Raw genomic sequence first — 26,890 nt, forward strand, 5'->3', positions numbered from 1 at the left:
ACAGTGTCCCGTCTGCTCCCAGAGCTAAGGGGCCCTTCCCAAATCCTCTGTTCCGGTGCTTTTCCTACAATCATACGTACCGAGACAATTTCAACATTTCTTTTAGGTCAGTGTCCTAAATGGACATGAGGCATAAGCCAGAACCAAACCTTTGTCGTTTCAAGGTTTAAATCCAAGGAGATTTAGGGGTTGCTTCTTACCACAGCAGACTGAGCCTAATCTGACCACTGCAATAAATAGGTAAACAATTAATAAGACTAGCAGACGATGATTGTGTACAAGTCCTTCCCCAGTCCCGGTACCAAGAAGGCCCTCCGGTTGGTCCTTACATGGTGCCCCCATCCCACCACAGTTTAAGATTAGTATCCAGTCGACTTCTAGCTCTACTGAAACCCAAAGCAAATAAAACACTTGAGAAAAAACAAAAGTGATTGGGTCCAGCTAAGAAACCAGCCACGACCGCCGAGAGAGAAAGTGGTTCCAGAGCCTCTATCTCCGTGCTTCTCAGCCTGGTGCTCGCCTGGTGCTCGCCGACCCAGAGCAGATCTACGTGGTGGGGTCCGGGCATCTGTACTGCTTCCCTGGGTCCCCAGTGACTTCAATGTGCCGCCAGGCTGCAGGACTGTGACTCTGCAAGGCAGGCTCTACTGTTTGGTAAAGCTCAGTTCTGGGACATGACATGTTAAAGGACAAAGAGAAATGGTCAAACGAACATGGCATGCTCATGTTACATGAAACAAGGACTCAGCCATGGGGCTGCCAAGTCCCCTAGTCCAGCAGAACATGTCCCCAGTTCCTGGAGTGTCGGTCACCTCGCAGTACAGCATCCCATCGCTGGAGTAACAGGAAACACTAGCCCCAGTCCAGGCTGGAGCCTGTGAGTGCCTCACATTCGGGGGCTCAGCCGCTGTCCCGCAGGACTCTGGCACGAGGACTGTGCATTCAGGGTCAGGGCCGAGAGTCAGCTGGGCCTGAGGGACACTGCAGACATCCAGCGTCCGTCGGCAGAGAACATGGAGCCGAAGACCTACAGAACATGCTTTCTGCATCAGGACCCACGTCATCTGTGTTTTAGGAGAGAAATATTCCAGGGCTTCCCTGAGGACACCCGAAGTCTCTGTACCCAGATGTATGAACACCTGGTCTCCACTACGACCATGCCGCGTCATTCACTGGTCACCCACTGCACACCACGTACCCAGAATTGTATGAGGTATTGGAAAACACAGTTTCCTCTTGTCCTCACACCAACCCCAGGAGAAGGTGTGATTATCATTTCCCTTTTACAGAAGAAGCCATTGAGAGAGACCACAGGTTTGAGTGACCTGCCCCATCACATGACTGTGAACATCACTGGAGAATAAAGAGGCACACATAATGCCCCGTCGTGTGGGGTAACCTGAGGGACAGGTGGCTTATCACCTCTTTCCCAGGAACTTGGTTTCACCTACAGAACCTGCTTTATAGCCCAGAAAGCATCATCTTGACAAATACCTACTGAGTAATCATTTCTCTTCAACTTCAAATGGATTTGTTTTATTTACATTTTGATAAATCCATTACATAATTCACTTCTCTGCCTCAGGTTAGAGAGTATCCACTCAATCTGCCAGTGAAGATTCCAGAACCTTCTCAGTGCCAGTCACTGGGGAGACAATCGGGAGCAATAACAGTTGCTGCCCCCTTGGAGCTTAGAGTCCGGTGAGGCCCACTGGCAACTGAAGAGCAAGTATAGGGGAGCTAAGGGGTATGACGAACTAGTATTATGACAAGGTGACCCAGCCAATTTGACAGACACCGTCTCTGTCTCCGTTTCCGTCTCCGTGTGAACTATCCTCTCTGATGCTGTCTTAGAGCCGAGTCTCCAGAGCAATGGTATCGACATCCCCCTGCTTTGACCCCTGAGGTCATTGTCCCCTGAGGTGTTGCTGGCTCAATGCAGAAAGGCCTCCCTTTGGCTCACTGTGGGGCAATGGCTCGGTTAATCCCCAAATTAGCAGCAACCACAGGAGCAGACAAGCGCTGCGGAGCTGCATTCAAAGCTGGCGTTCAACCTGTGGAAGCCAGAAGCGTATTGAGGCCTTTATTCTACCTTCGTTTAAGAGATGACACGTGGGCAGCACACTTCCCACCAAAAGGTCTTTGTCCAGTGTCACGCTTCGTGAGTTCTCTGGACAGAACCCCAGGGCTGACAGCCCCTTTCCCTCACATCCCATACCTTATTTGCAAAACTCGGCACTGGCTTTGTAACTGTGTCTTGCAACTCAATTTCAGATGTTAACACAATTTGTTTAGGATTTGCCAGGCCACAATTGCTAATGATAATAAAGAAGCTAATACCGATTAGGCTCTTTCTGCATGAAAGGTGCTGCTGCTAAGTGCTGTATGCCTGCTACCTCGTTGAGACATTACAAAAAGCCCGAAGGTAAGCACCAAGACAGCACATCACTTCTAAAGCCCACATTTCTGTTCGCATTCTAGTATGTTTGAAGTCAGGGTACATCTTCTAATCAAGCAAGTTATGTCAGTTTAATTAACAGCATTGTTTCTTTGTGGGTTACATGTAAGGTTGTTCTCTAAAACGCATGCTTGCCTCCGTGCAGTAAAATCCGGCATCATTACCCCCATTTCACAGATGCAGAAATCGAGACTTGGAGAAGTTGAGTAACTTGCCCAAGGTCACACAGCCGGTACAGGGCGGCGCAAGGATGTGATGCCAGGTTTTCCTGGCTTGAAGTCCACAGTCTGAGCTGGTGAGTATACTGTCTCCCCCACACGGAAACAACAGTGAAACACTCATTTGTTCGGCACTCGGCATCTGCTATGAGTTACCACCAAGGTAGGGATTCGGGGCTACACAGAGGAGTGCAACAGCTTTTCCTACAGCCAGTTAGGGACTGTGGGCCCTGGAGCAGCTAACTAGAAGGTTTAGCTTCACACACTTTTGACGGACTCCAGAGTAACAGCAGATCTAAGTCCGGGCTTTCTTTTCAGGGCCACCCCCCCCCCCCAGATCTGTTTTTTACCAGCTAAATATCTCACTCCTACTCAGCAGCCTTACACGGGGTGAGTCCTATTTAAGTCAACATTTTGGTGTAACAGACAGACTTCTCCTCCTCCTAGTCACACCTTCACATAATATCATTCCCACGTGTGTAGGCAGGACCTGAGACTTGCTTGTAACCAACAGAATATGGCAAAAGTGATGGGGTGGCACCTCCGTGATTAGGCCACACAGACTGTGACTTCCATCTTGCTAGCAGAGTGTCTCTGATGAAGCAGTTTGCCATGCTGGGGAGCCCACATGGGAGGACGCTGAGGGCTGCCTCTGGACACCAGCCGGCTGGGAACTGGGGCCCTCCGTCCAATGCCCCAAAGGGAGGTGACCTCATATGTGAGCTTGAGAGAGGATCCCTCCCCAGCTGAGGTCTAGAGGAAATGTCAGCCTGGCCGGCCCCTTAAATGCAGCCTCATGAGAGAGACCCTCAGCACTGCCCCAGCAAAACTGTGCCCTGACACACAGACACTATGAAATAATAAACGTGGGTTATTTTATGCTGCCAACTTTGTGGTCACCTGTTATGCAGTAATAGAAAACCGATTCATTTGGTGAAAAGGTACATTCCTTCCTGTCATGGACCTCACGGATGCTCTCAAATAGTTGACACCAAAGTTCCAACTGTGATTTCAGTCTTGGTTAGATCATAGAGATAACAGCGACCGTTCGGTGAGCATGAAGGGCAGGCCCATGCTAGGCTAGCAGTGTGACAGAAGCTAGGGCCTCATTAACCCGCAAGAGCTCACTAGCCTAGTTACCGCACACACGAGAAATATTACATATTTATTGCAGTGAACAATTTTTGAAAAAGGTTAGTGGACCTTACGATTTTACTGTCTCCAAAGTGCTCTCCTAGAACCATGTTTACAAAGAAATTCTCCCCTTCTTGCTAGTTAGCCTTTTTGCTGCTTTCAAAACTACCTCTCAAGCAGAGGCAACCAACCACTTTTCCTAGCGGTTCCCTTGCTTACAGCACAACATGTAAGAATACAGTGCAGCAGAGGGAACATAGTCAATAATGTTGCAATAACTATGTACGGTGCCAGATGGGTACTAGGCTTACCAGGTGATCACTTTGTAAGGTTCTTAAATGTCACATTTTAGTGTTGTACACCTGAAACTAATATAATATTGTATATCAGCTCTAACTGAAAATAAATTGAAGAAAAGAATACCTGGGTCTCCTAATCACCTTGAACTTCAGAAAATACTAATCTGGCTTTAATGACATTTTCTTGGACAGTTCAGTGCACTTGAAAACTCTGCAGTGACCCCAGTACACAGACATCCTTGGAGCAAATAAACCACCACAGCAGGCAGAGCTGGTGGCCCAAGGGCGAGAGTGTTGCAACAGAAAGAAACTTCAGTGCAGGATGGAGCAGCTGCAGGACGGAGAGGAGTAAATGCTGTCCCTGAGACAGTCGTCAGAGACACGTGGGAAGACTGAACACCAGCAGAGGGTAAGTGTGATTTACTCAGCGTGGGGAGTGAGGCTGTAACCCTGAGACACAAGCTCATTGCACAAAGCCAACTGGAGAGTTCTCCTTGCAGACACCTGATAAAAATCAACTTCTCTGGTCTCTCTCCTTTTAAGTAACAACCTCCAAGAACTACAGAGCCTACATTAGCCTGCTTCCCCCAGGAGCCAGACGCCATTAATCACAGTGTTCACCCCTCTCTCAGGTCCCCTGTGCACATCCCCCCATCAGAGGCGGGTTTGCTCACCGACAATAAGCCATTTATTGTTGACTTTCCTTCTCCAGGTGGAGGGCACGGGTTTGCTCTGAGCCAGCTTCTTACAGATTCTTACTGTATCAGAAAACATCTTGGACAATCCATGTGGAAGGGCGAGAGCCTGAGGCCCAGTTTTCTTTGTAATTTTAACTGGATGACACGAGGTCGACATCAGAAAACGAGGGCAGTTAATGTGGCAGCCTGTCCAGCCGGCTCCATCATGCGCTGGACCAGCCCCACGGCTCCGGGGGGGGTCACTCTTTTTTTTTTTTTTACTTTAAAATTTTTTATTTTTCTATTATAGTTTACATGCATTATGATTTTGCATTAGTTTCAGGTGCAAAGCATAGTGGTGAAGGCCACTGTGGACATCCCTCCCCCACTCCAGCTGTAGAGATGCTACCTTGTTTGACATCAGCCCAGGGGGATCCACAGCAGAGAAATCAGCAAATGACACAGATCAGGGCTGCTGCTGCTTTTTTTTTCTGGGGAGCTAAGTGCTTGAAGATAAAATAAACTGTAAAGTCGTTTTTCAGTGTTTACAGAGTAGATCAGTACAGACGATACTCAGCCGTGCAGACAGACCTGGCAGGTAACCTTTTTGAACGATCACCATCACTTTGTTGCATATCCCCAGTGCACTGTTCTCTGAGGGGAGAGTGCCTCTCGGTCTGCTTTTCGCTTTACCCGGAGTGTGGTAAAAATAACCAGGTGGGGAAATGAGTAAATTATACGGCAAGAACCACAATAAGATACACTTGTTTGAATATTTATCTTTCTGGACACTGCTAGAGTGAAATGGCAAGCGATGGAAATTTGCCCTAATACACAGATAAATGCTGCCTGACACTGGAGACGTCACAGAATTATTTTTCTTCCATGCAGGGGAAAAGAAGATATATTATGAAGGGTAAAAACTTAGGTAAGAGAATGAATATTTATCTTAATGATGAAGCGTAGCTCATAAAGTGGGCTTGAAAATATCATTTGTATTATACGTGCAATTTTTCAACATTTTTAAACTTCACATTTTGAAATATGTTTGCTATGCCATCTCCACAATCATTACTTTTAATAGCTGCACAATATTCCTTTGGGCACTATATCATAATTCACTAAATAGTCCATTATTGCTAAACATGTAACTCACTTGTAATGTTTCACTATTATAAATAATATGAGTGATGTGGTTTCACACAGCTTTCACCCTACCCACTATTTTGGATTTTTTACTTCATATAGAGCCCGTGAAACAGAACCCCCCCCCCCCGCCTTTTTTTGGTTACTCCTCACCCAGGGATATTTTTTCCATTGATTTTTAGAGAGAGTAGAAGAGAGGGAGGGAGGGAGGACAGAGAGAGAGAGAAACATCGCCGTGAGAGAGACACATCCATTGGTTGCCTCCTGCATGCACCCTGACCGGGCCCAGAGATTGAACCTGCAACCCAGGTACATGCCTTTAACTGGGATTCGAACCCACAACCCTTCCGTTCCAGGGGCGGGGGCGATGCTCTAACCACAAGTCACACTGGCCAGAGCAGTAACCCATGTTCTTACTGTCCCATAACGAAGTCTGGAAGAGAGCTGATTTGGAGAAGTGCTGGGAAACTGGTCAGTGTTTATACAGCTTGTAGGAAAGTGACTGCCCACAACACAGAAGAGAGCAGGAGGAGTCGTCTCCTTCCCGTCTCCTGAGCTCATCAGCATCACTTTGTCTGCATGTGTGTCTAAGTGTGAACCCCAGGAGATGCAACACATCCTTGCCCTCCCCACCACACCCCGTATTCCAGCTCCTGTGGCTGGGGTGGGCTCAGAAATCTAGTCTCAAAAGCATCCCCCATGAGTTTGATGTAAGTGGTCCTTTAACACAAGGGTTGGCCAACTTTTCTGTAAGGATCTAGAAAGTCAACTTATTATGTATGCATCCTGAAATTTGAATTTCATATACTTTTCATGTGTCATGAGACATTATTCTTTTTATGAACATTTTCCCCTTCGACCATTTAACAATGTACAAAAAGCAGGTGGTGAGCCAGATTCGGTCCACGGGCCATCTAGTTTATGGCCAGCTTTAACACGCGGCAGGGTGCAAACTGCTCCTTTAAATGCTGGCGCCAAGACTTTGGAAGCCAGTGTCCTGTCACGAAGCAGTGGGAGGGAGGGGCCGGGGAATCTGATGCACCAGGACATTCCCAGCAGGCGGCAGCCTTTCCAGAGCGGCGGCCGCAATGCAACCACACCGCGAAAGGAAGTCCCTCACAGGCACACAATCCTGCAGGCGTGGGGCTGGCGTAAGCACAGACGAGGGCCATGGGCTGGAGCACTGAAGGGCAACCCCAGGGTATCGGCTGCAGCTCCATGACAAAGCCTGGTTTTCACCAGTTTCATTCCGCCCCTACTTCTCCCACTGAAGGCTGTCTCGGAGCGTGCGTGGGAGTGGTGTGCGGGAAGGTGACAGAGACAGTCTCAAATTCACCCCAGTTTGTAAGTCCTTCGTACATCTCCACTTGTTAAATGCAACTAAGGACAAATGACTTTCAGTGTATTTCCCAATGTCGGATTGTGACCTGTAGCCACAGACATTACAGAACTGCTACTGCCTTCCTGGGCAGTTGTCCTGCTGCTTCCTCCCAGACCACTGGCCCTGCCTGGGCCCAGCGGGGAGACAGTCCAGGGCAAGATTTCTCGCCCCAGGTCACGAGTGCATCCCAGAAATCGATGACTCAACCACAGTTCAATACGGTCTCAACAAGCTGGAACGTTGGGCTCAAACAAGATGAAGTTTAGCCCGGACAAATATAATTGTCTGCATTTACATGGGAAGAGATTGGATTAGAAAAGCACAAGGTGGAGCAGACCTTCCCAGTAGCCTCAGGGATGCTTTTAACAGCGGTCTCAAGGCTGGTGAGAGGGGCTGATAAAGTACTTAACATAATTTCTGGCTGCATTAATGCAATTAGGGTGTCCAGATGAACACGAGAGTCCCCGCACTCTGAACAGTCAGACGACATCTGGTGCCCTGAGCAGTTCTGGGCTGCAGGTTTTAGAAGCAACTGCTAAGACAAAATCGTACAAAAGGTCTTCAGTAATCCAGTGCACTCAGAGGAGGGGGGCCAGGGTAAGAGAGACCAGAACCTTTATTTTATTGAGAATATTTGAAGGAGCTGGAGTTGTCAGCAGTGCTTTTGAGGACGTACGTAGGAATATTTGGAAATGAGAGAAATGTCCCATTTTGGAAGGTAAACTCCACAACGAACGCAGAATGGGGCAAAGCTATACAGGCATGAAGTCTGCACGCTCGGACCCCCAGAGCGCAGAGCTGAAGGTCAGCGTGCCACACACATCCACAGGGCGGAACCAGAACCAACTATGTCAGCTATATGATGTTAACATGAAAAAAAAAAAAAAAAGTTAAAACTAGAACTCTTATTTTGAAAAGGAATGGCTGGTCTTGAGAAGCCATAAACTCTGTATGCAGTTGTGCTCAGAGCTGGGTCCCCAACAGCTTGTCCTGGTGGCCCGGATGGAGACTCCTGTCCTGGGTTATGGACCAGCCTCACTCATAGCCCTGTCTCCTCGGGCGAAAGGTCTAACCTGCAAGAAGAGCTGCTTTTACAAAAATGGTCTTATCATCCAAACCCATGTGCTTGGATAGCCCCAAAGATTGGGATTTATCATCAAGAAATGAATAAATGAGGTTCCTGATCATTATCATACAAAAGGACACATTCTTATTAAGTCCCCTTTCACCGTGAAACATGAAAGTAAAATATACTAACAAACATTAGAGGCTGTTGGGCAGAATGCGCGGCACTGAGTCGAGGTGGAGCGTGCGCACTTTAACTCTAAGATGCGGGCGAACCCCGGAACCACCGCAATAACCTCCCACAGAAAGGAGACTGCGAGCTGTTTCATGTCTGCTGGAAGCTGTGGGCTCCCTCCTCTGACAAGAAGCTCCTGGGACAGCCTCCAAGGCAATCAGACGGTTCCGAACACCTTCAGAAATGCTGCCAGATCTCTTTATCTCCCCTTCTCAAAAGTTATGCACGTGGCACACACACGTGCACGCGCACATGCACACACAGACAGCTTCGTCTCCTTCAGTACGTGAGCGAGGTCTAATCACGTCACCAGCGCGTGGCCAGCAACCCAGATGCTCCCACTCAGGACAAGAGTGACACCGACCCCCAAGAGTTAGGAGGTGGACCGGCGAGGCGAAGCCTTCCACCAGCACAGCATGGCATCGTCGGAGGGGCACCGCCTCCTTGCAAACTGCGCAGAATGAACTCATCAGAAATCTAAATGCAAAACATGCACTTCAATGGAGTCGATGAGAATGGTTGGCTCGGCTCATTTTCTCTTCTTTTCTTTCATTCTGTTTTTGGATAGCAAGGCAAATTTTCATTGCCTCATGTTCACCCCTCCCCAGTATATTTTCTTGTTACAACATCACAGCCCAGACCGCCTGCCTCCTGCCACTCTCTGGGGTCTGTGGTTCAGAATGGAGCTTGTGACTAAAAATGACCGACAAGTACCACCAGTGTGTTGTGGAGAGAGGACAATAAATTATAAAGGAGTTAACTTTAAAAACCTATCTTGTATCAAATCTTAATTATAATGCCTTTTCCACCTCCAAGTGCCCACTCTGGTGAGAAGTGAAACAGCTCCTTTGCAATCTTGTAGCCACAGTGAGTCATCCGGCTCCTATGTTCCCGTATTAGCAGGATTTCAAGGCTATTTTCAAACTCCAAAATCCAAACACCAGGCAGCATAAATTTATGACACATTTTATTCTTCTCATTAAAATGCCATGCCTGACAATGATCAGAATTTTGTCCAAAGGCAGTGGCATGATTTTTAAAAAGTGTTGGAATGATGAAAATAGTTGAATGCTTCCAGAAACATAAAAACAAGAGGAAAACTGGACTCAGCTGAACCAAATTCATCACCACAAAAACCTAGCTAATGTCAGTCCTGAGTTAATAATTCTTGTCTTTTTTTTTTTTTATCCTCACCCGAGGATATTTTTCCATTTTTTGTACAGATAGAGTGGGAGGGAGAGAGAGGAAGGGAGAGAGAGAGAGAAACATCGACGTGAAGGGACACATCGAGTGGCTGCCACCCACACGACCGACCAGGGCCGGGGACAAACTGCAACCGAAGTACGTGCCCTTAGCAGGAACCGAACCCGGTTCTCTCCGGACCGCAGGCCGACGCTCTAACCACTGAGCCAAACTGGCCAGGGCAATAACTCTTGTCTTTTAAGACCATGAAATTCATGACTTTTCACAGGTCATGAATGAAAAAAAAATCAATGAAACAAAAAGGCCACAGTGCCAGCTGCCCATTCCACACCCAGCCTCCCCTTCATCCCTCCTACCAGAATATCTGCTGGATTTAGGAAGGCAATGTTCTCAACCAAAAAATTACATTTCCTAGGCTGAAGAAGTGGCCAGGTGACAGTTCTGACCATGGAGATGTAACTGGAAGGCATCGGGTGGCCTTTGGGGAAGGAAAACCCAGGGGAAGCTCTCTAGAGGGGCAAACTCCACTCTCCACTTTTTGCTCTTTGCCCTTCATCTGATGTCTGCCTGGAAGTGTGATGCCGAAGCTCCAGACAGCTTCTTAGTCCAGGAGGGTGACTGCCACCTGGGAGCAAGGTGGAGCACAGGGCTCCTAGGACACGGCGAACTACTGTGTAAGCTTTGGAGTGGTTTCCTTAGGACTCCTTATTACCTGCAGGGGAAACACTCATTTGTTTCAGCCACTCTTGGTGAGGTTTCTGCTACATGTTGCCAAACTCATTTTAACTGATACAAATAATGTTGAGCACCCTTAAGGAAATTTAAAACACCCACTTGAAAACAATGACTATAACCCTGGCCTGTTTGGCTCAGAGGTTGGAGCGTCAGCCTGCGGACTGGAGAGTCCCAGGTTCGGTCCCTGCTAGGGACATGTACCTCAGTTGCTGTTTGTCCCCAGCCCCTGGGTGGTGACTACTTGATGTGTCTCACACATCTATGTTTCTCTCTATCCCTCCCGTTCTGTCAGAAGATAAACGCAAGGTTGTCCTCGGGTGAGGATAAGAAAGAAAGAAAGAAAAGCAATGATTTATACTAAGCACTAATCATTTTTAACTATTCATTTTTTTTTTTAATCCTCACCAGATGATATTTTTTTGATATTTTTTCATTTATCTTCAGATAGAGTAGGAGGGAGGGAGAGAGAGAGAAACATTGATGTGAGAGGGACACATTGACTAGCTGCCTCCCAACCACCCAACCAGGGCCAGAGACTGAACCGCAACTGAGGCACATGCCTTTGACCAGAATCGAACCCATGACTCTTTGGTCCACAGGTTGGCGCTATAATGGCTGAGCGAAACCCGCCAGGCTTTACCTCTTCTTTTTTTTTTCTTCTTCTTTTTTTTTTTGTATATTGAAGATCACTTTTTTAAAAAAAATTATTTATTTTTGTTACAGATGTTTCTCCTCCCCCCCCCACTGATTCCCCCCTCTCCTTCCACCTTGTCCCCAGCTTTGTTGTCCATGTCCACTGTTCATGCATACATGCATATAAGTTCTGTGGTTTATCTTTCCCCCACCACCCCCTCTTCTGGGGATTGTCAGTCTGTACCCCACTTCCAGGAATAGGTCTACCCTATTCCTCAGACTGTTATGTTCATTATACTCCACAAATAAGTGGGATCATGTGGTATTTGTCTTTCTCTGCTCGGCTTGTTTCGCTTAGGATAATATTTTCCAGGTCCGTCCATGTCGTCTCAAGGATAAGAGATCTTTCTTTCTTTCTTTTTTAAATCCTCATCCGAGGACACCCTTTGCATTCATAGAGCGAGAGGGAGAGAGGGAGGAAGAGACAGAGTGAAGAAACATTGATGTGAGAGAGACACATCAACTGGCCGCCACCCACAGAACCCCAACCTGGCCGGGGACAAACTGCAAGTGAGGTACATGCCCCTAGTGGGAACCGAACCCGGGTCTCTCCAGACCGCGGGCTGACGCTCTAACTGCTGAGCCAAACCGGCCAGGGCGAGATCTTTCTTTCTTACAGCTGCATAGTACTCCATTGTGTATATGTACCACCGCTCTTTTATCCATTCATCTACTGATGAACATTTGAGCTCTTTCCAGATCTTAGCTTTTGTAAATAGTGCTGCCACAAACATGGGGGTACAAATATTTTTTCTGATTGGTGTTTCAGGCTTCTAAGGCTATATTCCTAGAAGTGGGATCACTGGGTCAAATGGCAGTTCAATTTTTAATTTTTAGAGGAAGCACCATATTGTTTTCCACAGTGGCTGCACCAGTCTGCATTCCCACCAGCAGTGCACTAGAGTTCCCTTTTCTCCACACCCTCGCCAACTTTACTTCTTCTTATGCAGACGTCCTAAAGATCTCTATTCTAAAAATAGTCCTGGCTGACTCTGAGTAAATATATGGCCCTCAAAGTAATGTAAAGTTTTCAGTAAGAATAGTTAAAAATGAACTATTTTTAACCGTTGTTGTTTGGGGGATGATGTACATCAAAGCACACAGGTGAGAATTGCTCAGGGGTTCCAGGAGGGCATTGATGGAGGGGATGCCAGTTAGAATAACTCCACAAAGCCACTGGATATAACAGATATCAAACCCCTCAAAAAGTACACATACCCTCTAATCAGAAATACTTTTCTCAGGTTTATCATCTGGAAAGATGTAAGAATGTGCGTCAGCCTTGGCTATAAGGTCATTGCCATGGGTGGTATATATAAGATGACTCCCAGTGATCTCTGCCCCTTGGCATTGTCCCCTCAATGTGGAATGGTCCAGTGACTTGCTTCTAACAAACAGAATGTGGCAAAGGGGATAAGTTGGCACATCTCTGATCGGGCTACAGAACACTGGGACTTTCATCTTGCTGGCCCTGGCTCACTCTGCCCCTGGCTCAGGAAAGTCATAATATTCTCCTAACAAATCGGAGGTAAAGAAGGGTTCCTCTTGCTGAGGTTGGCTTTGCTGAAGCAAGTTGGCACACTGGGGAGGCCGCCATGGCAAGGAACTGAGAACCACGGCCAGCCAACAAACAGCCACCTAGGAACGGAAGCTCTCCATCCAACAGAAGTGACTTCTGCATTAGGCACTTGTGAGCTTGGAAGTGGCTGTGTCCCCGGTTAAGCCTTCATAGGAGACAGAGTCCCAGCTAGCACCTGAGCTGCAGACTTGTGAGAGAGCCTGAAGCAGAGCTCAGCTAAGCCACACCCAGATCCCAGACCCACAGAAACGGGTATGTGCTCCTTTAAATCAACAGGTTGGAAATAGTTAGGTGCAATAGATAACTAACTCAATTAATTGCAGTGCTATTTGTAGTAATAAATCAACAGAAACAACCAGAAGGTCCAGTAGGGTACTGGTTGAATAAAAATACTACACACATAAGATATAATGCAATTCATCCACTAAAATTATGTTCTAGATGAATATAGATAAATATAAAGTATGTCTGCAGTGTACTGGTTACAACATATTTGTTAAAAGCTCAAAATATTCTGTGTCAGAAAACCATATTTGGAATAAATATGCAAATATAGAAAAGTGAGTAGAATTGCACATAACAAGGTGTTCATAGTAGTTATCACCAAATGACTGCTTCCTGGGTGTTTTTGTTTGATTTCTTCAGCTTATCTATACTTATGAATTGTTTTAAATGACTGTGCACTGCATTATGATAAAAAAAACACACACAGTTATATGCACATATAAGAGGAAAATAATAATAAACAAAAAAGGAATCACTGACAATATAGAATACCACGATAAATCAAGGAGGTTTCACGTGTTCCTCTTGTTGATTGCTGTCTATGTGCCAGTACGAAGCCGAGGAGTTATCTGATTTGTTCTGGCAGGGAGAGGCCACCAGGACAGCAGTGCCTCTGCAGCATCGGGAGGAAAGGAAGGGATTCACTCCCGCTTGCTAAATGCACTGGATAAGTATACAGCATAAACAAAGAAGTGAAAGAATTTCAAATCATGTTGCAAAGACATCGTAATCATCGCACATGGGTAGAAGTCATTACATACACACTTCTGAAATTGACACTTGATATAAATAATAAGAAAATTGACATCAATTGGGCAAAACTGAGAGGTGACAGTTACAAAAATGAGAGGGTCTAGGCCAGTGGTTCTCAACCTGTGGGTCGCGAACCCTTTGGGGGTTGAACGACCTTTTCACAGGGATCACCTAAGGCATAACAGTAGCAAAATTACAGTTATGAAGTAGCAACAAAAATAATTTTATGGTTGGGGGTCACCACAACATGAGGAACTGTATTAAAGGGTCACGGCATTAGGAAGGTGGAGAACCACTGGCTAGTCCATGTAAGCCCAGACAGATGAGATACAAACACATCACAGAGGAAGAGAAATGTATCATTGCTAAGGAAATCCTAATGCTGATTGGGTGAGTTTTGGCCTTTTGCCTGGATGATCTGTTTCTTTAGAATGTAAGTAATTTTAGGACAAAAAGCTTGAGTTTCTTCAATTCTATTGGTCTTATGAAGAAAGACACCCATGTAGCAATCATTCAGAGTTTGACTGTAGTGATAATTATCCAAACAAATTATCAGATGACGCTGACTATCAACAAAAACTGTCATTCATTCTGTAGCTCAACGTTTCAAAAATCTTTCTAGGAAACAGCTCGTATAAAAGACAACCATCCAATATCAAAGTACTCTTCAGTAGACAAGCCAGCTCTTTGGGGCAGCAAGATAGCACATTGAAAGAAACTGAAAAGTGACTGTAATTTCCCAACCCGTCTCCCTGACTCCCAGGAGGAAGCCAGGCCACAGGCAACCGCAGCTCTTAGACGGAGGAGATCGAACAGGAAAACTGCCAAGGTCTCTGCAAACAAGTGCACAGTTAATTATAGATTCTGCTGCTGTTTGGACACACAAAGCGGTGCCTGGTACAAGCCAACAAGCAGATGTGAATACGTTTTGAATAAGTGAACTATTGATGGTAAACCTGTAAAATGATTAAACTACAATGAAACTTGAACCTCAGGGTGGGAGAAAAAGCTTTAGAATTATTTTCCCTGCCTGGTCCCTCTATGGCTCAAAGAGTAGAATTCCAAGGAGTTTTTTCCTGTAAATGTATGACAACATATGTAAAGAGACACAGCGTACATGTCCATGAAGCACGGCACGGGGACGGACATGTGGAGAGTGAACACGGAATGAGTGAGCCCTGGGTTCCAGACCAGGGGACGAGTGACAGCTTGTGTCGGGGTGCAGAGGGGACTTACAGGAATCCAGCAGAGATGTTCAGGGACACAGACAAGAAGCACCAACACCCTTAGATGTAGAGAAAACACAAACAAATGACCCGTGGGTTTCTGAATGGAACTTGCCTTTTTCCTTTTTTAAAAAAAATGCCGTTCGCTCTACTTAAATGGCACAGTATAAAAATGGCACTGTAACTTGTAATTTTGAGATATAAAATGTGAAACATAAAACAAGGATTTATAAATCAGTGGGAGGCCAATTAAAATACTTAGACTGTCATTCAGAAACTTTCCAGAGAATGCAATAGAACGAGGGGGTGGTTGGTTCTATTTCAATAACTGAAGGCTACAGAAGGATTTTATTTCTTCCAACTATCAGCCAAATATATTCAGGACTGATTGGAACATGGGAAATGCACTCTTACATAATGTTAAACTAAAACAAAAAAAAGAGAGAAATAAATAAATAAAATGCCTCAAAAGAGTGCATCTGAACAATGTTCCTATTCACAGGAAGGCTCATGAGAGGCTACACTACCCTTTATCGTCAGCATTTTATAATGATATCGATAAACATTACTTGTGCCATTAATGTAATAATCAAATTATGTTCAGCTGTTATCCCACTATTTTATTATAAATAGAAAATCCACCCACACTTCTCAGTTTGGGGCAGGAGAGTTAGTCACTGTGCAGGACTATTTTGCACAACCAAAACTGACCCCTAGACATTTCCAAATGCCTCCTGTGTGTGCAGCAGGGCTTGGTGGTGGTGATATTAATCACCCACAGAAAAATAATTGATTTTGACTGCTGTAAAATGTGTGTCCTTTAAATGGCATAACCATTTGCTTCTTTGAAAAATGGATCCTGTTAACATTCCAAAATCATAGGCTTCTATCTAATAATACATATAAAAAGTTGCAAGGAATAATTGTAATAATGCATTAGGCTGAAGTATTAAGTTAAACCGCAGTTGTTCTAGAGTTGAATTGGATTCATCATGTCATTTGGAAACCCAAACCCTAAGGTAGATGATAATTTCTGCTGCGACCAGGCAGTATTTAATGATGAATCCTGATGCTATGTGGCTGTCCTTGCTGGAAAGGATTTTAAGAGCTCAACTGGTCCAAATGCCTAAAACACCTGAAAAACAGGTGACAAATGGAGGCTTTTGTGTGCTGAGGGAATGCGATCAGTCGAGTGGAAGAATTCAATCTTTTGACTTTAGAGGACAGTCCTTTTCTCCAGTTTACAAATTTTGGGATTTCAAGGCCCCATATTATTGAAAACATACGCTTCAAGAACTCTCCTATTGCTTACAATCATATTCTACCTGAAGTGATGTGAAATGTCAATCAAAGGTATCATTGAAGAGCTCTCTATAACCTAACAGATAATAATCAAATTCTCAAAGTATTCCAAGTTAAGTCTAACTTCCCAGCCTTAACCCTTAACACTTCCCCCACCCAGAACTCTATTAATAGGAGGGAAGAAAATACAAGTTAAAATGTAAAAGAATCAGTAACATTTTAAGCCAATAACAAAGTAACAAAGTAAACTTTTCCCACTTCCAAGTCTTTTTACTTTAATTGATATATTTGTTGCATTTCCAAGTTTACAAGCTGTATGCATTAATCGGCTATTTTGTTACTAGTATATAAAAAGCAGAAGCAAATGCATGAAGTATGATTGCTCAGCCAAACCTAAGTGCCCTGACCTGTGTGCCTGGACCACCCTCCAGGCTGCACCTCATGGATGTCACAGCATCTGGTAACCAAGAGAGAGGCTCTCACACTCTGGAAACAAAGCTGCTTTTATGTTGTTAAAGAACCAGAACTGTGACAGTACCATTTAACCTGCCTTTGGCTCAGGTGGTATTTAAACATCTTAAGAATTATAATTGTACAAAATATAGTTACGCACAGCTGGGAGTCTTTCTTTAGGGGGCATAGTGGAATCATTCTACTGTGTTTTCCCAACTAATTATCTCCTGAGCCAGACACCGAGACGTCCTCCTTACAGGGATTGCACTTTCCCTCCTCCCCAACTAACCCCTATGAAACAGCGACAAAGAGCTACTGTTTCACCCCTATCTGTTTGGGAAGAAAGGAAAGAAAGGAAAGGAAAGGAAGGGAAGGGAAGGGAAGGGAAAGGAAGGGAAGGGAAGGGAAGGGAAGGGAGGAAGGGAGGAGAAAGAAACGCACTGTCTCAGGGATAAATGATAAGTTGCTCTGAAACATAATAATTAGCTGACGTTTTACTCTAAAGCTGCATGCCCAGTATAGTTGTCACTAGCCACACATGGCTATTGATCACTTGGAAAGTGCCCAGTTCAAGTTGAGACAATCTGTAACAGTAAAATACACAGACAACTTCAAAGACCTAGTATGCGGAAGAGATTGCAAAATATCTCACTAGTACCCTTTTATATTGATCATAGGAAATAATATTTGGATATATTAGGTTAAATAATATATAGTTTTACATTATTTTCGCCCATTTCCTTTTCCTGTTTTTTTTTTTTTTTTTTTTTTTAAATATGTTTTTATTGATTTTAGAGAGAGGAAGGGAGAAGGAGAGAGATACAAACATCAACAGGTTGCCTCCTGCAAGCACTATACTGGCCATCAAGCCCACAATCGCCCTGACCGGGAATTGAACCAGTGACCTCTCAGTGCACAGGACACTGCTCAACCAACCGAGCCACACTGACAACCAACCGAGCCACCGACCGGTGCTCTTTTTCCTGTTTTCAATGTAGCTGTTAGAAATTTAAAAATGACACATGTTGCTCACATTAAATTTTTGTTGGACAGTGCTGCTCAAATGTTCCTCTTTTGAAATAAACAAATGATCATCTTTTAATTATTTATTTGCCTTTAATGATTATTTGCCTTTCTGTGATAAAAGCAGAACACAGGATCCGTATGGCAGAGGGAGGTGGGTAGTGGGAGTCGGTGGAATCCAGTGATTTCTGTACCTGATCATTTACATTCCGAACAGGTGTAGAGAGGAAAACAGATGTTGAATCAAATGTCAACGTAAAGAAGTTCTAAGAGGGAGCCAATGGCTTGGGTGCCACAGAAGAGGAACAACAGCTCTCGGCAGCATTCTGGAACATTTTCACCTACGGAGCCTGGGCCACAAAGATGAGGTCCACCTAGCACCCTAGTGCAACGGGTCCACTGGAAGTTTCAGTGGTTAATTTTTCTCTAGTTTGCTGCAAGAAGGGATTTATGTGAAAGAAACTTTATTAACTATCCAAGGACTCTTTGCAGGTGAATCCTGCAAATGTGGGAATGTCACACTTCGAGCATTTTAATTCAGAACTACCCAACTTACCCAGAGAGCATATCCCTCGGAAATATCAAAGTGACATAAAGGATTAGTTATTTAAAAATTCATATTAAAGACTCAGATTCTAAATTCACAATGCAATTTTGGACAGGTGACATTCTTACTTGACACTATTGTGTGCTTATAATAAAAGGATATAAAACACAATTATTGAAAGTTGATGGATCTTCAGTGTCATGAAGTCAACACAAATCAGTGTGGCAAGTTTCTTTAAAACACACAGAGATACATGTACACACACCCTGAACCAAATGTATGTCATAAAACATAAGCTTTCCTAAGTTGTAATTAAGAAAAGACAATGTCAGTCCCTGGGATCAGTGTCAGCACAGGAAAGAGGACTGTTGATTTAGAAAGGTTCTCTGGCCCTGGCCAATTTGGCTCAGTGGTTAGAGTGACGGGCCCTGGACCAAGGAGTCGTGGGTTCAAATCTGGTCAAGGGCATGGACCTCAGTACCTCTGTTGCGTTTTGCCCCTGGCTGGGGTCATGTGGGAGGCAACCAATGTGGTGTCTCTCTCACATTGATGTATTTTTTTCTCTCTCCCTCCCACTCTATCTGAAGATAAATGGAAAAATATCCATGGGTGAGGATTAAAAAAAAAAGAAAGGTCCGTCCTCTGTCTTGCTTGGCTAACTTCCTTCAAGTGTTTGTAGACTATTAGGAAAGTGGATTGCAGTATATATGCATCTAAACTATAGAAATTCAATTATAGACACTTGGCAAGAAAAGAGAGCTATTTTTATTTTATTTTAATTTTTTTTAAAGAGGGAAGGAGGGAGGAGGAGAAAGAGAGAGAGAGAGAGAAGGAGGGGGGGAGAGAAAGAGAGAGAGAGAAAGATTGATGTGAGAGAGACATACGATTGGTTGCCCCCCGCATGGCCTGGACGAGGGCCAGGGACTGAACCACAACCGAGGTACGTGTGCCCTTGACCAGAATCAAACCTGTGACTCTTTGGTCCATGGACTGATACTCTAACCACTGAGCAGAACTGGCCAGGGAGAGAGCGAGCTATTTTTTAAAACAATAAACAGAAATCCCACCACTCCATTCCATCCAATGATACTCTGCCGCAGTGTAAGAAGGGACAGAAGACTTGTCTTTTAAAAATTGGTTTCTGATCCCAAGTCTTTCATGGTGGGCTCTGGTCTCACAGATGATTGAAGGCATTGTAAAGAATCAGTTTGTCTGTCCCTAATCTTGGCTTACTTGTCAACTTTAGACTGTAACCCCCTGGCAAGAGGACTCGGTAGTGTACTGATGGAATAATGTGTTTCATTAGGTCAGAATTACACTGGTTCCCGGCACCTTCCTGGCTCCATCCGTCTGCCCACCAATTACTCCTGTGCTTGAGAGAGATCACCTGCTGCTGTGTAACAAGTAGACTATGTAGCCAGAAAGCAGGAACAACAGTTACGTGGTGACCTGAACTACTAAAATGATGGAAAAAGATAAAAGTGGATAGAGGTTTCCTAAGAAAGATGTCGAGATGGCTGATTCATGGAGACTGCTTCAGTTCTTAACAGGAGTCTACAAATTACACAGTGCTAGTATTTCTCCAACATGAGTGGGTGCATGGATATTCCCCTCCCAGTGCATATATTTTCAGTGTTGAATAAGAAGCTTAAAGTGACCTTTTCACTCTCCCTTTTTCAGTAGCTTCCCATTGGTTACAGAGTTTGTAACCTGAAGTGTTTTTAATGCATTTAAACATAAAATATCTGCTCCAGGAACTGCTGGACTTCCAGAGATTCAGAAATAACGATACCCATCTTGCCTTATCTCTCACTTAATTCCAAATTTGATATGGAATACTTTCCTGTAAATGGTGTATAATACATAAGAGGCCAAGGAGAAAATGTAGATAACACCAATGAAAATGGTAGCCCAATTAAGCTCACAATTTTCCATTGTACATATAGGGTATTGCTTGTAGCTCATGTCATTCTCTAATTTTGAACGCAAAGGTAAGGAGTTTCTGAAATTCTTTCAAATTATACAGTTCCCAGAATGGCCCTATAAGAAGAAAATGATTTCATTTTATCCAGCAAGTGATAAATATGATATCACTATATTTTAAAACCTTGCAAAACAATTAGTACCATATGGTTCATTTTTTTTCTTTTTTTCCAACAGCAAACTAACAATCTGGTGTATTCTAATAAACTGCTGTTAGGTCTAGGAATATTTGGGGCCAAAATTTCTTTATTCCCATTACCACTGGTTTGCTAATAAGTTCTTTAGCCTCGGAGTTATAATTAGAAGACAGTTACTACTTTGCATAATCAAATTGTAATTGCTGTTTGGGTGCAATCCAACCAATGTAAGTATCAGTACTTCCAAAAAAAACACAACAATGTCTGGCAAAAGAGAGTAACAAACACCATGCTCTCACCATCTAGGTTATCTAATAAGGTTTGCCTAACTTTTGAGTTTATTTTTTTGAGAGGCTGGCTAGCAAGTGAAATTAGAAATGTCCGTGCATTTTAAGGCATCCCAGTATGTAAATGGCAACAATGTAGGTTCTTCGGTAAACACCAATGGGGGTAACAAGGATAAAAAATTCACTTAGGGTCAGAAACCAACCCCGGTCTTAGGCCTCTCGTTTGTTACATGTGTGCTCCTGGGAGATCACCTCACATTTCTGAGTCTGTTGACCCATTTGTAAAATGGGTTTTATGACACCTTACTATGATGGACACGTCAGCTTTTTGGATGCTCCCCAAATCTAGGTGAGATAAATGATAAGCAAGAAAATAAGCAAAGTCTCGTGTGTGCATTCTACTACAGTTCCGTTGTCATTCTGCCATCATGGTGTCCTTGGGTTCAAAGGTACCTGGCTGCGGCTTAAGTAAAATGATAACATGACAAAAGCCTTTTGATAGTTGAGATAAGCCCTCTAGGCCCAGTTCCAAGATGGAGCTGTCTTACAAGGATCACCGTGATACAAACCAGGGATCGCCAAACATTTTCTAATATGTCACATATAAATATTTTAGGCTTTTCAGGCCACCTATGATCTGTATCACATAGTCTTCATTTTTTTAGCCTTTTAAAGAAGGTAAAACCACTCTTCTCTCGAAGGCCACACAAAAAGAGGCCAGGGGCCGAATGCGGCCTGCAGCCGTAGCTCGCCAGCCCCTGACCGAGACCAGTGTCCTTGCTGTGAAGTGACTATGCTCAATCCACATGTCTTCAATTTTCTTTTATTTCTTTTTTCTCTTTATTATGCATTTGCCAAAATCTAATACAAGTTGTTGTTTTTTCTCGAGCTACGGGGGTTCCAACTGCCACAACCTCAGAGTTGGCTCTGAAAAGCTCCATTTCACACGCGCACCAGAAAAAATCTCTTAGCGAAAACCCTTCCTAAGTCTCTCTACTGTGCACCAGCCTCCCGGGCGGTCCCTTACCTTGCTGGAGGAACATCGATGTTGGAAGAAACAACTTTCCGCTTCTGCTCAAGGAGACAGACGGAGCGGGTGTTCTCTTTGTCATGGTCGAGGGGCCGGTTGGCTGTTCTGGTGTCTGCTATTCTCACGTCCTCCTCCATGGCCAAGGGGAACAAGGGCTGATGAGACATTTTTTTACTCGAGTCCCGCTTGAAGTCCTCCAGTTGAAAGGTGAAGGTCATTTCCCGCTTAATGCTTCCCACCTGTGAAAGGAGCACATGCATTCTCACTGGTACACACGTCAGCTCTGCAGGCCGCGTGCAGGGGCCGCGAGGGGGCACCTCCCTGTGCATCTTGAAGACTGTACAGTTTAAACGGGAACAACGTAACATAGAAATGAAATAGCAGACACCACAAAGTACCATGGAATTAGCGCATCTTCTGTCCCACCAAGACAGGAAGCATAAAATGGGAGAAAAGCCTTTCGGGCCCACAAAAACTTTGAAGACTTGAAAGCATAAGACTTCTAAAAGCAAACAAACAAAAAATCTAAAAATTTAAAACATCATCATTTTCTACATCTGAGAAAACTCAATTAAGTCAATAAACTCTTAGATATTTCTATCATGTTTCGCAGAAGACAGCGATAAATAAAATACCAAGACTTTGGCTGTGAATACGGACCTTCACTATATTCTTTCATTCACAGAGAATTGATTTTATCCTTAGTCTGCAGTAGTTAATATCTTAATAAAATCCCTCCACTAGTATAACTTTTCTTACTGTTGACTAAATGCAAGAATGTTAAGGCTTAAGACGAACATAAAAGGAAACCTCAGGGAATTGAATCCGGCTATTTCTGAATTTGGGAACACTGAACAAGGAGAGAGACATTACAGGAAGGTTCTGCAAGGTGATGGGGATTGTAAATGAGGTTTGGAACGAGCCTAGTCAAGTCTTACGTGCATAAGGAAGAGCCAGACTACCTGGCAACCTGGATCCTCACTCGGCAGTGGTTTCAAATGCCTGCAGGACATGTCACAGGTCCACACAACAGTCCATCCCCTCGTGGACATGGTTTCGGAATCAACAAATCTTACCCTCCCCCCCCACACTCAAGTACAAGATACGCATGCTTGTTTCTTTTTAATTTGAGGTAGGAGGAAAAGCACAAAGAATGTGATCAAATAAATTTAGAACTTTAAAAGCTAAAGCCACAAAAATAAGGAATTTTTTAGGATAAAATGAGCATGTGCTGTGTATTCAGTGACGGCAGCGACTGGCAAAGCATGATGTTAATGCCAGAAATTCTCAGCCTGGAGGAGGACGCTGTGGTGTGTGTGTGTGCAGAGGTCACAGGACCTGCCACAGATGAGAGCGGCCAGAGCCCAGGGTGACTTGGGCCTTGGAGCCCGCTTGTCGTGGAGGAGACCTGCCCTGTGCTCCTGGAAGACCAGCCAGCTCCACAGGAGGACCGTCAGCCACGGCTGGCTAGCTGTAAGTCCTTCCAAACTCACCACATTTCTTCGAGTGCCTCAGTAATAGAAGAGTCCAAGAAAAATGACTGTTTTTAAGAGCCAACTGTTTTAATGACATCAGTACACAATAGAGAGAAAGATAAATATCACATGATCTCACTTATATGTGGAATCTAATGAACAAAATAAACTGACAAACAGAATAGGACCAGAGATGGATACATAGCACAGACTGACAGATCTCAGCAGGGAGGGGGGGATGGGAAGAGATTAACCAACGAACATATATGCATATATGCAGAGCCCATGGACACAGACAACAGTGCAGTGAAGGCATAGGGGCAAATGGGGGGAGGGGGCAAGCGGGGAGGGGGGAGGGCAACTGAGGGACATTGGTAATAGTGTCAACAATAAAAAAAGAAAAAAATATTTCAAACTTCTAAAATGCAATGAATGTTCAATAACAGTGTACTTTGGAAAATTGATAAATTTAATTGCAAATATTTTAAATATCCACCTCGAATCACTTATGCAACTGTTCTTGCCTGGAGGGAGTGTGAGAGCGGTGCCTGCTCAAGTCCACAGCGGCTCATCCCAGCCCACCTACGGCAGGAACACGCCCACACCAGGCAGTAAGGAGGAGAACAGAGGCCTGGCTCTGCTGGTTATAAATGGCTTCTCCCTAAGTGTCATGTATCATATTAATAAAGTATTTAAGGAGTCATTAGTATTAATTTGTAGCAATAATTGACATCCATACCTCTCTTGGGGCCAACAGGGCTGGTGAAATGAACTCAGTCCAAAGAGAGGTTGGGGGAGAACATTACAGGAACCTCAGCTTCTAGCCTTTTGAATGTAGGGAGAAACCTAAGCCTCTAAAGCCAACTAATACAAAATAGAAGAAATTTCCTGTAGAAGTGATGTTATAATTGTGTGTAACTCTCTTAGCCAAGAGTTCATAATAAAATAAATTACAGTAATATTCAACAATGTAAGCTATTAATCTTCTATAATACATTCTAAACAAAAAAAATTCATCTCTCTGTAGTAAGCAGAGAATTTTAGCAATGTAATGGGTTTTAAAGACTATTCAGCACAGACTCCTTCTTTAAAAGTAGAATTAAAATGAGTTAGAAATGACCAGAGAGGACAAAAAGTACAAAATGAGTAAGAGATTGTAGCTTCTTTGAGTCCTGGGTTCCAGTTTGTGAGGCGTGGTGATGTAAGGACGTTCATGACATCACTGTGCTTTCAAGTTATGTAGATATTAATGCTCTCCTTAACGTTCTTCTCTTCATACCAGGTATTCTAGTTAAAAGATTTTGTAAAAGGAGAGTTCACAGCAGAGGAGAGAGTGAAGGGAGGACATGTGGTCAGATCTTGAGAAGCTGGGCTCAGAAATGGCCAGAGGAATCGGGTGGTGGCTGGAGAAGGTGCCGGACAAGGGAGAGTCTTCCAGATGCTCCAGTGAGGAAACCAAGAGCTACCACGCGACACAGCAGTTCCACTCCTAGTGAACCCCCAGGAGAACCGGAAACATATGCCCCCACAAAAACCTGTACACAGTCGTTCATAGCAGCATTATTCATAAGAGCCAAAAAGTAGAAACAACCCAAACATTTATCAACTGAAAAATAGATAAATACACTCTGCTGTGTCCGTACAACAGAATATTGTTCAGGAATGAAATACCGACCCATGCTACCACACGGATGGCCCTTGAAAACACTGTTAAGTGAAAGAAACCAGACGCTAAAGACCCCACCTTGCACTACTTAATTTATCTAAAATGGCCAATATAGATCAATCCATAGAAATAGAGAGTACATTTGTGTTTGCCTAGGCCTTAGGACTTAGGGGAAATCTGATAGTCTCCTAATGAATAAAGTATTTCTTTCTGGGGGCTGGGGGCAGGGGTGATGTAAGGCTTCTAAAACGGATTGTGGTGATGTTGCACAATTCTGTGAATATACTGAACACCCTGAATCTCACACCTTAAAGTGTGACTTGTAATGTATGCCAATTATACCTCAATGAAGCCGTTACAATAACGACGATGCAGGGAGTAGAGCGTGTCTGACTGCTGGGGCAGGAAGGGGAGAAAGGCAAGGGCCAGGCTTTGAACCGCTATTAGGTTAGCAGAAGCAAGCAACTAGCGGAAGATAAGAACCCCAATTAAATTGGAACCCCCATTAGGTTAGGAGAAGGAGGCAGCTAAAGGAAGATATGATCCGTTTATATGAGATTTCCAGAACAGGCAAAGCTAGAGAGACAGAAAGCAGATCAGGGACTGCCTGGGGCTGGGGAAGGCGTAGGGGGAACCGCAAACAGACCACAGTGGTATCTGTGCAATGCTGTAAACGTGTTAAAAATCATTCTATTCTTACAATGAGGTGAATGTTATGGTGTGTAAATTATACCTCCAAGTGCATTAAAAAAAAAAGAAAGAACGAACCAAACCAGGAGTAACTGGTATGGAAGGTGTATTCCCAAGAGCAGAAATTGGGTAGTTGTTCAGTAAATAGCCACACGTCTCTGGGCTTTTTTCGTTTTGAAATACAGGTGGTGTGTTTCACTCCAGGCTGCTGTGTGGTTATGTCCTGCTCACTAGAAGAATGGGGCTAATGTCCTGTTCCCACTCAAGCTAGGCCCACAGCGTCATCACCCACGGAGCAGAAACCATTTTTTAAAAAAATGTTTTTCTTTATTTATTTTAGAAAGAGAGGAAGGGAGAGGGAGAGAGAGACAGAAACATCTATGAGAGAGAACATCGATTTACTGCCTCTTGCCTGCCCCCCACTGGGGATCAGACCCACAATCTGGGCATGTGTCCTGATGGGAAATCGAACCGGCAACCTCTTGGTGTGTGGGGTCAACGCTCAACCACTGAGCCACACTGGCCGGGCATGAACAGAAACCTTTCTAATACCTTCACCTGGAGAGAAATGTTGTACTTCATGTGCCCAAAGAGGGTACTCTTATTGACCCCCTCCCCTCCCCCCCGTCTGCACAAGGCCCTGGTGACAAAGGGACACTGTCTGGTGGTGCTCGGGGCCTGGGCCAACTTAAAGCTGCTACCAAAGAACAATGCAGCTCCTTCAGAACCAGCTGAAGATTTTGTTCCTGGAGAGGCCACCTGAGAATGCTGCAGCTCACAAGGGGGCAGACAGTTCAACAAGAGAAGACAGCCAGAAAGAACAAAAAATCCAGTGGGATGGAGGAACGTGGGTATGTGCAAAAGGAAGAAGAGACGGGGCAAGCCCCAAGCTAGGTAACAAGTGAAGATGCCCAGCTCCGTGGGAACGCAGCTCTGCCTACGAAGAAACGGCTTCCCTTAGCTGTGGGCTTCTGCAGAACTACCAGGAAGGGAGCAGGACACCGGTAAGAAAAAGACATCTTCCCAGGGGCGATATCAAGGTGCCGGGCAGAGCTGGTGTGGCTCTGCAGAAGTGTGCTCATCTGGGCAGAGGTCACCGCCACACCTCCGGATTCACCACCACCGTCAGCGGTAAGTGCACAAGTACACACACCAAAGAACCCACCCAGAAGTGATCCCCAGTCACCCCGAAGATTCAAGGGACGCGAAA

The 26,890-nt window shown here is 44.5% G+C and overlaps 1 protein-coding gene across 1 annotated transcript in view; it reads right to left on the reverse strand.

The window, feature by feature from the left end:
• The window catches only part of ZNF704 (zinc finger protein 704), a 128,225-nt gene that overhangs the window by 70,432 nt on the left and 30,903 nt on the right, over window positions 1-26,890 (reverse strand). The window contains exon 2 of the mRNA XM_036264160.1: window positions 21,847-22,088. Within this exon, the coding sequence (XP_036120053.1) occupies window positions 21,847-22,088 (242 nt within the window). The remainder of the gene's footprint in view (window positions 1-21,846; window positions 22,089-26,890) is intronic.

Source organism: Molossus molossus, unplaced genomic scaffold, assembly GCF_014108415.1.
Source record: "Molossus molossus isolate mMolMol1 unplaced genomic scaffold, mMolMol1.p scaffold_m16_p_16, whole genome shotgun sequence".
In the NCBI taxonomy this organism is placed as follows: domain Eukaryota; kingdom Metazoa; phylum Chordata; class Mammalia; order Chiroptera; family Molossidae; genus Molossus; species Molossus molossus.